Source organism: Brienomyrus brachyistius, chromosome 23, assembly GCF_023856365.1.
Source record: "Brienomyrus brachyistius isolate T26 chromosome 23, BBRACH_0.4, whole genome shotgun sequence".
NCBI lineage: Eukaryota > Metazoa > Chordata > Actinopteri > Osteoglossiformes > Mormyridae > Brienomyrus > Brienomyrus brachyistius.
Genome location: NC_064555.1, coordinates 11,671,759 through 11,683,749, shown reverse-complemented (window position 1 = coordinate 11,683,749; position 11,991 = coordinate 11,671,759). Strand labels below are relative to the sequence as shown.

Below are 11,991 nucleotides of genomic sequence, written 5' to 3'. Positions count from 1 at the left end.
GACTATATCTAGCCAGAACTTCATAACCTCGCGCACCAGCACAGGCTCCTTCCCCATCAGAGAGGTGACATTCCATGTCCCTAGAGCTAGCTTCTGCAGCTGAGGATCAGACCGCCAAGGTCCCCGCCTTTGGCCACTGCCCAACGTGAGTCCCCCAGAGGAACTGGATCGTACCCGACCCCTATGGCCCCTCCTATAGGTGGTGAGTCCATTGGAGGGGGGACCCACGTACCTTGATCAAGCTGTGCTCGACCAGGCCCTATGGGTGCAGGCCTGGCCACCAGGCACTTGCCATCGAGCCCCACCCTCAGGCATGGCTCCGGGGGGGGGGGCCAGTGACCCGCATCCGGGCAAGGGAAACCGTGGATCCAATATCTTTTTCTTCATTAGGGGTCTTGTGAGCCGCACTTTGTCTGGTTCCTCACCAGGACCTGTTTGCCTTGGGTGACCCTACCAGGGGCATAAAGCCCCAGGCAACTTAGCTCCTGGGATCACTGGAACACGCAAACACCTCTACCACGATAAGGTGTCGGCTCCAGGAGAGGCCATTGATGTCCAGACTAACAAAAACACTGAAACAAATAAAGCAGTTAAACATCTTAAACTGATGAAATGCTGCTTTCTGTCAACATGAATGTGAGAGAAAAATGTATAGAAAAGCTTTGAAATGAGAGAATGTGTAAGTCTGTAAGACATGCTCTTCTGTCTTATTTGAGATCAAGACCCAAGTACTCTGTATCAGAACTGACAGCTGTACAGCATGTGTGGGTGGGCACCTGAGGAACTTATTTTATGTTGAACTTAGACTGAATTACATACCGTAATAAATTGGGCCGTTATTAAGGTGCTTTTCAGTTACTCATTGTGGTCTCGGAACATTAACGCGCAAGAAATCTTAATGAATATAAATTGATCTTCTTCCTTATGGTCAGAGAGGGAAGGACACCCAGGGTTGGAACAAACTAACAAATGAATAAATAAGAGGTAAAATAATTGCAAGCACAACTCACCAAAACATCAATATGCTGCTTTCACCTACATTAATTAATAGGACGATTATGACTAGCAGATGTCAGTTTAATGACCAAATCTGGATTTTTACTAGACTTGTGTCATTTATGAACAATTCGTTTTTTTTTTGTCAACAAAACGATTGCACTGGTTCGAATGATAGTGTTCAATGAGTGCATCACTGTTCAGTTTGTTCAGGAGTGAACTAGATCATGTCGTTCACTAACGAATTTGATCGTTAGTACAGTTAATATAATTACATTAATGCAATGCTATACCCATTCCATTTTCTGTTGCTTATCCAAGGTCGTGTCGCGGGGGCAGTAGTCTAAGCAGGGAATGTTGTACCTTATAAAGCATATATTAACGATGATTAAAAGGAGTAGTATGGTTTAATTATTAATATATAATAAGTCTAAACAACATAAAACGGAATGCAATATATAAATGTAGTTGAATTTTAACACTGTATGGCAAAAGTGTCAAAGAATGACCCCCAACACCGCTGCCCAGCTCCGCGGGACACGTGACGGAAGTGAATCAATGAACGATTTTGAACAAATTTGAACGAAGTGAAATAAATCGATTCCCCTGAAAAGATTCATGTTTTCCACCTCTACCTAACAGCTCCATATTCACAACAAGACGCAGGTCTAAGCCCACTGGGACTGCGACAATCGCTCACACTTTAAGGTTTCATTACTCCGGGAAACTGCCGTTTAATTATTTAGAAATCTCACTAACGGGACGATAGATAAATGGTTAAATGCGGACCGGGGGTGGGGGGTGGAGTTATTGACTGAACGAGTACAACCTGCCTAAGAGGGACGCGGAGGGAAAGGGAGCAGGACCGGAGCGATGGACGGGAAAGTGAGATGCTGCTTTATGAGCGGCCGGTTACTTCCTAACACTTCTTAACACTGCTGAAACATTGTGTCTTATACGCGCACCAAGTAAATAAAAAAGCAGATTGCTTTTGTTATAAAGAGGACAGTTTTTCTGTGTGGGAGATTACAGTTGAAGGAGGGGGAATTGCGCTTTCACTTATCCACATTTGCCGGGCAGCATTTATTTCATTCATCGCCGTGCTGATGCGGCTCGCCAGCTCGTCGCATCTACAAACGGACACACTCTGTCATCACGCTTGCAGTGCATTTCCAGCATTAATGGTTCGGCCTCATTTCCCCGACTTATACCATTAATGCTGTCAAAAAGAGAGCCCATGTTTCTGTAAGCTATTTAAACTAGGAAACCGGGCGTCGGATGAGCAACTTGGCAGGAGGGGGGTCGCCTTGATGGGTGTTGAATTTAACAACGAGCCGCTGAGCACATCGCACAGATTTGCCAGAAGCAAAGAGGCACCAGGCTGCCTAAATTTCGCCTTTTCCTCGGAGGGATCGGACGGACTACAGCGTGGGATCGGGTGACTGCCTGTCAGATTAAGGAGAGCGGAGGAGAGAGAGAAAGGATTATGGCTCTCGTTTCGGTCTCTCTCTTTCTCTTAACGCTCACCTGTGCAAACTTCTACCTGGTGCAAGCGAATAGCCGACATGCCGTACACTGGAACAGCTCCAACATACAGTAAGTTGTAGCAGATAATGTACTGTAATATATTACCTGTTTCTAAATGCAAAGTGCGCTGCGTCTGATGACTGGGGTATTTTATAGTTGTAGTCCATGGCTTATCCTCATGTTTACAACAATTCAGTGAATCTTAAATTCTGCACTGCCTGTCATCGGTGAACGCTTTTCAGATGCCTCTGTTATGACTGATCATAGTAAGTCATATTTTAATAACCTACTTCCCGATTTATGTCTCCCTTTTGTTGTATATATTATTTTCCCCCAGCGTTGTCCAGCTGCTTTTCCTCCTGTAGCTCTTCACCCTGGTTTCATTATGTTTTCATCTATTCAGTGGGCCATTTCCACCAGTACAGCACTGACAGCATGACCCCCCAGCTTGATCAGTCCTGTTCACCACTGTATGACAGCCTGCCACAGCAGAGACCTGTCCCTCCAGTGTCTTCTCTCCTGCCCCTGTCATTTTCATTCTCAGCCTCATACTTCTCCTACTTGCTGCCATCGGGCTCCATCAGCCTGCTGTATTGTTATCCAGGCTGAAATCTGCTCAACCCATCTGTGTCTCTCCCACTAACTCCGCTCTGGTTAATATGCACACTAAATCCTCTCCCCTCTCTTTCGCTCTGCTTTCATTTTAGCCTTTAATCTTCTCATCCTTTTTATGTTTACTCCAGCTTATTTTAGGATTGTTACCTATACATTTCTCTAAAGCACAAACCCAGCTGGGCATACACTTACTTAGGGTTAGTGTCATGTGGATGATCTATCCGTACCTTTGGGTATCATTTTATAAACATTCCTGCATGTCTGTCCATGGTCCTTATAGATGTATATACTTGTTGGACAGTTTTATTTATGAAACGGTGATATTAGTAAACAATGCAATCTCAAACATACATATTATCTTTTTATTTGACATGGTGTTGTTTTTGTAAACAAAGAATGGTTTTTAACAAACGAATACAAGCTGTAGTTTTTCATAACAGACTTATGCGTGTGACAGGGCTTATCACTTTCAGCATGCTGACAGTGTCTTGTAGTACGCGCTGTAAGTGATGGCTGAGGGTCCTTCTTCAGATTTACATTTGCTGGGAGGATTGGCGCTCTGCCGCCAATACTGCAGATGGCACGTCAAACGTGGAAAGTTTCAGCAGGTGTACTTGTGCTGCCTGAGTTTATGTGGAAACCAGCATTGTCTTTACGCTGCCTTTGTTTAACAGCTGCCTTATCGCTCTCTCTCGCCGCGATAAAATCTGAAAAATAATGAGAGAATTGGGCCTATTTTGCAAGCGGCTCATCAGACTAACCCGCACAAGCTCATCTGAGATATGGCAGGAATACCAAATGAGGGTCGAGTGTAAATACGCGCGAGGGTTTTCTGCAGTACGCCAATCAGCATGAATGCTGTATTAAACGGAAACAATGTCAAAAATGCACATTACAGATGCCTACAGCAGAATCCCTGTTCCGGGATGATGGCCGATTGCACGCAGGCTGCCATCTAGCATATTTCTGTTTTCCCCATATGCACAGCACAGCACGTTCTGGGTACATGCTCTGCTTTCTGTCACCGTTGTCCTGTGTGCATTGGAAGATGTTAGCACTTCAAATGAAGTTATATTGGTTACATCATGCTGTTTGTTATGTGAAAATACATACGTTAACATACTGTAGTAAACCAATGTTTCTAAAGGTAATATGTGGAAGGAGGGACTCATGCTGAACGAATCCTGTAATTCTGTTTAATTAATGGTGTTTATTTCAGTATTGTGCTGTTAACATTAAGGTGCAGCTCAGTGCTTCAGGTTAAAGTTGTTAATGTGTGAGCTGCTCTCTCACTACTGAAAATGCCATTTCATTCCATTCATGTCACTTCATTTACACCATTTTGTTCTCATTCCTCCTTTTTGGTGTTTTCACTTGAAATCTGAGACCATAATAGCAACAATATATACGAAGGCTGACGGCAGAAAGCGATAATAACGGTTCGCACCATTGAGTAAATGTCTCCCAGTGGTCGCGGCGCGTCTCTTCCCGCTTCTCAGTGTGTGCCGTCAGGCTCCTTACGCTCCACCTAATGGGCTCGGGGCTCCTCACACTGCAGTTGCCCATCCCTCAGTGTCTGCCACGTTATTAAATGTGAGCGTGATTTACTCCCTTTTTATGGGGGTGGGGAATATGGAACTTGTGTGTTTATCACTGTGATCGGGAATAACATCTATCTCCAAGTTCCTCTTCGCACAGCCCTGCACTGATTACATAAATCAGATAAATTAACAATAAATTCTTTGGTTTCAGCCAAAGACTGTTTAAAATATGAGCTAAAGTGACTTTAACACTTAAGAGTTTATGTCAGTTTTAGAATCCATGACTGTCCAGGGCACTGCGTTTTAACGGTTTTAAGAATATTTACAGTTGGTGAATTGCAGGCTGTAGTTAATGGCTTTCTGTGCTGTGTATCTGTATAATGTTAATAAACTTCCAGGTAGCTCCACTTTGCTCCCAAAGTCCACACACCTGCTGTTTTTAAAATGTGTTCTCTGTGTGACTGTGCATGCGTAGCGATTGCTGCGACGGCCTGGCGTCCTGTCCGAGCCGTTTCCTGGCTCATACCTTTGGCTTGTTGGAACTGAGGACAGGGGCAGCAATCTTAGAGGAAGACGTCCCTGCCAACCCCCCCTGAGTGGATGTTGCTCTTTCTTTGCCATGCACTCTTGTTGTCTTCACCTTCACATCTTGTCCACATAGTGTTTGTGTGTGGGGACCGTCCATTCATTTCTTTGGGCAAAACCCTAATCTCCACAATGACAACCTTAACCCCTACCCAGCCTTAACCTTAACCATAAGTAACCAAACAAAATACAACACTTTTGGGATTTTTACTTCGTTGATTAGTCACAGTTTTTTTATAAAATTGAACTTCCTCTTTTGGGGACCGTAAAGCAATCATAATGTATGAAGCACATGGCTACAGTGTCTGCTGCCTTTTGATAAATATTTACAGGCATGTTAATAATGATTTATGAATGCATTATTATTATTTGTCATGAATGTGTTTAGAAATGATTAAAAACATGGCCTTAAGTAAAGTGTTGCCAAATAAAGTACTTTGCTTTATAGCTCATTATAAGGCGTGATGCAAATTCATCTTTAAATGGTGAATTTGACTCCACAGTTGGACACAAAGAGCATGTAAAAAATACATCTGAGTCTTCAAAATTCTTCCTTAATCATGTTCATAAGCAGATTTAATAAAAAGGACATAGAAACATTTTCATTTCGTCTGCTTCTTTAACTCAGTTTCTAAAATGTAAATTGCACTGAAATTTTGGTCTAAAATCCATATATAGATTATGAAGCCTCATTAACAGTTATTCTGACCATGTGTTTCATCCACAAATGCAAACTTGTAGAATATAACACTGCTTGGCTGCATATAAATATTAACTGTAATTATTGTTCGACTTCATTACGTATAAACAGTGAAGGAATGCAGAAGCGACTTTCTGTCACCATCAATGAAATACAACCTGCATCTATAGTTTATTTTCCCTCTACTGTTTCCCGAGGTTATTTATCTTTTTACTTTGTAACTTTCTCAACCCCTTTCTATTCATTCCTTTAAACAGATTCAGGTATAATATGTAGTTATATTAATTTTGTGTTGTTAAATTTTGGCATTTATTTATTTGAAGCATATTGAAAGTCAAGGCTGTTATAGATGGTCTACCAGGGCAGGGAAAATCCCGCTATCCTCTTTTATGTTGTTCCACTTGAACAATTATTTTAACAATAGTAATCTGCTGCCTTATTTGTCGTATAATGAAATTGTGTATCTGACCAGCAATAAATTGTTTTCCTGGAGTTGAGCATAGTCATGAGGTATTTTCAACAACATTATAATATGTAATCAATCGCAATTAAGAAAATGAATTGACTGTGTAAATAATTGCCAAATTATGACTTTATGTGAATTGGTGAACGGTGCCATGGTTGGGATTAGGGTTCTTCCCCTTGAAATGAATGGACAGTCCCCACAAAGACACGAGTCTCTGAGTGTGTGTGTGTGGATGTGTGTAGGTGTGTGTGTGTATAAAACATTGGAGAAAAGGCAGAGGACACCTTTTGCAGTAATTAGAGGACACCTTGGGCAGTGTTTTCTGGCATAGGCTGCAGACTTATTGTGACCATGTACTGGATAAACGTCTATGAGGGATTGTTGGATGGATGGATGGATGGATGGATGGATGGATGTACCATGCAAGTTAATATGCATGATGGGTATTTGCTTCCTGACATGGATTTATTGGCAAATGCCATAGTCTCCTGATATATAGATCTACTGTTCCTGACCTGTGGAAAAATAGTGGTGTAAAGTCATGAGCAGCTTGTCCTAAATGCATCCACCATCAATTTTTTTACTTAATAGCAGAAATTGGTTTCCTAATACCAGGCAGTGTAATGTGATGTGGCTTTTCTAGATTCTTATACCTATTAAAAATGTGAAATGCTTTAATTTACGAAGGGTACATTCAGTGCATGTGGAAAGTGAGCAGAGAGATTATTTCTGCGTTTTTATGCTTTCTCGCGTCACTGGCTCTCTGTCGTTGATACTGCAGATGGCGTGTGAAACGCTGAATGTCTCTGCTTCTGTGATGCTGCTATCTGCGCTTGCTGGAGAATGGTATCGTCTTCTCCCTCCCTCTGTTTAATTCTGCCTGCCTTATCTCTCTCTCTGATAAAGTCTGGGAATAATGGAGAAATAGTGTTACTGAGACACCCGCTGTGACATTATTGTTGGAGAATTCCTTTTTATCCCAAGTCTTTGTGTTAATTCCTGCTCGTTTCTGGTTGTATGTGGAAGTGTAAGATTTTATGCAACTGCAGCGACAATAAAGTCGACAATATATATGAAGGCTGACGGCAGAAAGCGATAATAACAGTTCACACCATTGAGTAAATGTCTCCCAGTGGTCGCGGCGCTTCTCTTCCCGCTTCTCAGTGTGTGCTGTCAGGCTTCTTCTTACGCTCCTGGCTAATGGGCTCGGAGCTCCACACATCCTGCTGTTGCCCATCCCTCAGTGTCTGCCACGTTATTAAATGTGAGCGTGATTTACTCGATTTTCACGGGGGGGGGGGGGGGGGGGGGTATGGAACTTGTGTGTTTATCACTGTGGTCGGGAATAACATCTATCTCCAGGCTCCGCTCCTCACAGCCCTACACGGATTATATAAATCAGATAAGTTAATCATAAATTCTTAGGTTTCAGCCAAAGGCTTGATCTGATGCATGGCTTCCATTATTGAACACCTTTTTAAAGAGTCTGTTCAAGGTTTGGAGATCAGGGTGGGGAATTAGAATTTTCTAGAAATACAAATGAAACACCATCTTATTAAGCTAAGTGTAATAAGTGAAGTTATATAAAAATGGCTGAATTTCTTAAGTGCTCTAATAAGGGCAGCAGTAATGCAGCTTTATGGGGCTGTTTAGCACGTCTCATGGCCATAGGTTGCGCTGGTGGAGCCTGGCAGGCAGACGCGCAGCCCAAAGCAGCTGCGCATCAGTGAGTCACGCTCAACAGCAGGTTGCAGGTGCTGCCTTATGCGGTCTGGCCCTGTTCCTTTGCAGAGCATGGCCATGTGCCGGATGCACCCAGGCGGTGTAATGTGCCTCCTCCCTGCTGTAGAAGCCCATATTCCCCTTCAGCTCCTTTCACAGCTGATTGCAGGGGTCAGTGTGTCAGGGCTCAGTCGTCATGGGGGCTTTCACACTCAGCGAGCACGCAAAAGAGCCACAATACGCGCCATTGCAATTGAGTGCTCATCACATCGGGTGGGGGGGGGGGGGGGGGAGGGTGCCCTCCTGTGGTCAGGTTGCTTTTCCTGATAGCTTTGGGTTCCCACAGTGATCAGATACTCCTGTCCAGACTGTCACATTAAAAACTTCCTCTTTTATTGCTTTGTCATTCACAAGATTTCAGCCTGGTTTAGTCTCCTTCAGAAGAACGCTGATGTCTCCATCTATGTGAGGTGTATCGACTCTGTGCCATGTGGATCTGTTAGTAATGACTGTCTGTTGAAGCTTCTCCGATCGTAAAGCAGATCTATTACCTACTACAGTTTGAAATGTACAGATTTTACATTAAAACATGAGCTTGTATATGTTGTGCTTTTTAATAACCAACAAATTAAAATGGAAAATGAAGAATGGGAAGTTGTACTGCAAAAAATGTGCACATCATGAGTAGAATGTAAAGGACAGTATGACGTTACATTATACCGTTATGACAATGGGTATATGACACCGCTCCAGGTTTCATCATTATTACAATATGCACATGACAGCATAACGTAGAGTTATATTATTATAACATATGTAACCAACATTACGTTGTTACATCGATATAAATATTTGCAAGAAATTCTTACTTTCATCATTATAAAACTGTGTATGACACAATCACTGCAGATTTCATTATAATGTTTACACATCATCATCATTTCAGGTTTTACCATAATAATGTGATGTGTGCATTACCCGGATTTCAGATTGCATCATTATAGCAAAGTGTATATGACATCAGTGCATGACATAATCACTCCAAGTTCTGTGATGATAAAATGGCAATTTGGCACAAAACTTATGATGTCAGCAGGAGGGGCTCAGGTCTCCCAGGTGCCCCCTGTAGGCCCCATATTTCAGTATGAGCTCCTCAGACGATGGTGGCAGTATGCTGACTTAGCCCCCACTCAAACATGCTGAATGTGTTCTTCTCATGATAAGTGGGCCATCTCCATTCCTTTTCATTCTCCCCTTTACTTCTAGAAGGCTTGACATTTAACAGGTTAGGAGGCTGAACACAAAATCTCCCTGGTTAATGAACCGACCTGGCACCCAAGCAACAGTCAAGCCACAGGAGTATGTCAAGGTCCTCCATAAATTATAAATATATGAAGGTAATGGAGAAGAACGGTGAGTTTTCTAGTATACAAAATATAGTAAATATAGTATGATTAAAATTTCTTTAAACCTGCATGAACAGTATATTATCCATTAAATAAATGGAATTATAAACGGTTCAACCTTCTGCCAAAAGGCTGCTTCAGTAATCTAACAAGGATGAAGAGTTACAGTGAGTAGCTGCAACTTCACCCTGATGTCAGCCACCTCAGTTAGATTGGGTCTAAAATGCGGCCCACAGTGCTGCAGAAAAGCTGCCTTTTAACTGCTGCTCAGTGCAGTGGCCTTATTGGTACCCCTAAGCACTGCAGTGTGAGATTAGCTGAAACATGTTCAGTGAAGGGGCTTGGTAATATTATTATACCTGTTAGCAGATGCAGTAATCGTGCAGCTCATGGCTGGAGATTTACCACTTTGAGCTGCTATTTAAAAGGCAGCAGACTAACAACAATAACAATAAGGGGAAAATGAATAGCATTTTAAACAATGTATTCAATGAACACACTACTCTTTCCAGCCTAAATGCAAACCACTTCATTTAATTGTGAATATATTTTTTTATCGACATATGTTAGTGATATTTTTTTCCAAGGTCAGGACAGCTAAATTTCAATATAAAGAAAAAGAAAACATCTCCATATTGCTGCCTTAAAAATAAAATCAATTTCTGTATGTATGTCAATAAGCAGTTCTGGTAGTTTTATTAAGATCAGAGATACTTAAAGTGGTGACGAAGTATAAGTGAACATGCAGAGCTTTGCTTAATAGGGACCCTAGTAGCTGCTGGATAATTTTCTCAGATTGTTCGATTTACTTTTGTCTTGAGGTACTTTTCTCCAGAAAGTAATTAAAAATTAAATTGTAAAAGGCTACATCTTTGCAAGTTTTTAAATATTACCATTTTCTATACTGTAGCACACTCTTAAATCAGCTCAATAACAATCACACACATACACACACACACACACACACACACACACACACACACACAGCCAGGTTTGTAATTAAATCTTTTTGGGGACCCTCCAATCATTTCTGTGGGGGAAAACTCTAATCCAAACCTGAAGGCCTTAACAACTACCCAGCCATACATAACCATAAGTAACCAAACAAAATTTGGCATATTTTTTTTGGATTGCATTCATAGATCTTTGTGGGGGCCTGAAAAATGGTCCCCACAATGTCAAAATAACAGGTTTAAATTCATTGTGGGGGACATTTAGTCGCAATGTAATATAAACATAATCCACATACACACACACACACACACACTCTGTAACATTAAGGTGCTATATTGAGGTGATTTTTCATGGGCAATAGCTTTCTCTTGAATAATTCACTATAAATAAACAACTTTAAATGGATCCTTCTCAATTATGTAGATGCTTCAAACCATATTTTCAAAAATGCAACATTGAAAATAATATATATATATATATATATATATATATATATATATATATATAAAAATTCACCTTATCAAATAATATCAAATAAAAACATATAGTAAGCATACCTGGAAATGTTAACAATCAATATTCACTATTTTATCTATATTCTTATAAGCAATATTTTTATTATAAGAGAGAGATTATAAGTATATATACTTTTGTGTATTCATGTGCACAATATCCATAAATAATCAGTGGAAATAAAAGCATTATCCTTATTTTCTCATTCTGAGTAATGTGAGCACTGCCCTAAGCCAATATATGGGGAACTGGCAAAATAAAGGAACCATAATGGAGCCAATGAACCATGCATAGTGTGCTAAAGGCAAGTGCTTCCACACGTATTAATTAAACAATTAGTCTCTCATCCCGCTTAGGGTCACAATAGCTGGCCACTAGAAGATTGTGGTGACTGCGCTAGAGGGAGGCTGGTCCCTGGTGGGGTCTCAGCTTGCCGGTGTCCTGGAAATAGGTACTAAGGTGATGTTGCCACTGAGGTCTGAGGCAAAGGTGTCGTCAGCCAATGGTGCCTGCGGAGGCTCCTGCTCTCCCCGAAAGCCACTGAATCAGCTGACTGCAGATGTCAGTCTGAAGGGGGGTGAGACGGCATACCTGGGCGAGGCGGGGGGGCATTCTCTGTGGTGCCAGGCTAACGACTTGGACCTGAATGTCTATAAGACCAAAGATGGTCCTGGACTTCAGGAAGGAGCCTGAAGGTTTACGGGACACGGGTAGAAATGGTAAGTAGCTACAGGTACCTCAGAGTAAACTTGTCTAAAGATCTGAGGTGGACCACCCACACGTCCATCCTGGTGTAGAGAGTTGGGTAGCCGCTGGACAACCTGAGGCAGCTGAGGAAATCCACGGTGTGCTGAGTGAACCACCAGCACTGTTGGGTCAGGACGTTACGCTTTATTAGAGACACTCCATTCAGCCATGCCATGTCCCAGTCCCTCATTCAGGCAGGCTGTCTGAGTCTTAACACCG

The 11,991-nt window shown here is 41.9% G+C and overlaps 1 protein-coding gene across 3 annotated transcripts in view; it reads left to right on the top strand.

Annotated features, from left to right (window-relative positions):
* The first annotated feature begins 1,845 nt into the window (after positions 1-1,845).
* LOC125718981 (ephrin-A3-like) overlaps positions 1,846-11,991 on the top strand; it is a 55,478-nt gene continuing 45,332 nt past the window's right edge. For all 3 annotated transcript variants that reach the window (XM_048993345.1, XM_048993344.1, XM_048993343.1), the window contains exon 1: positions 1,846-2,592. In XM_048993345.1, the coding sequence (XP_048849302.1) occupies positions 2,483-2,592 (110 nt within the window). In that variant the 5' untranslated portion in view covers positions 1,846-2,482. The remainder of the gene's footprint in view (positions 2,593-11,991) is intronic.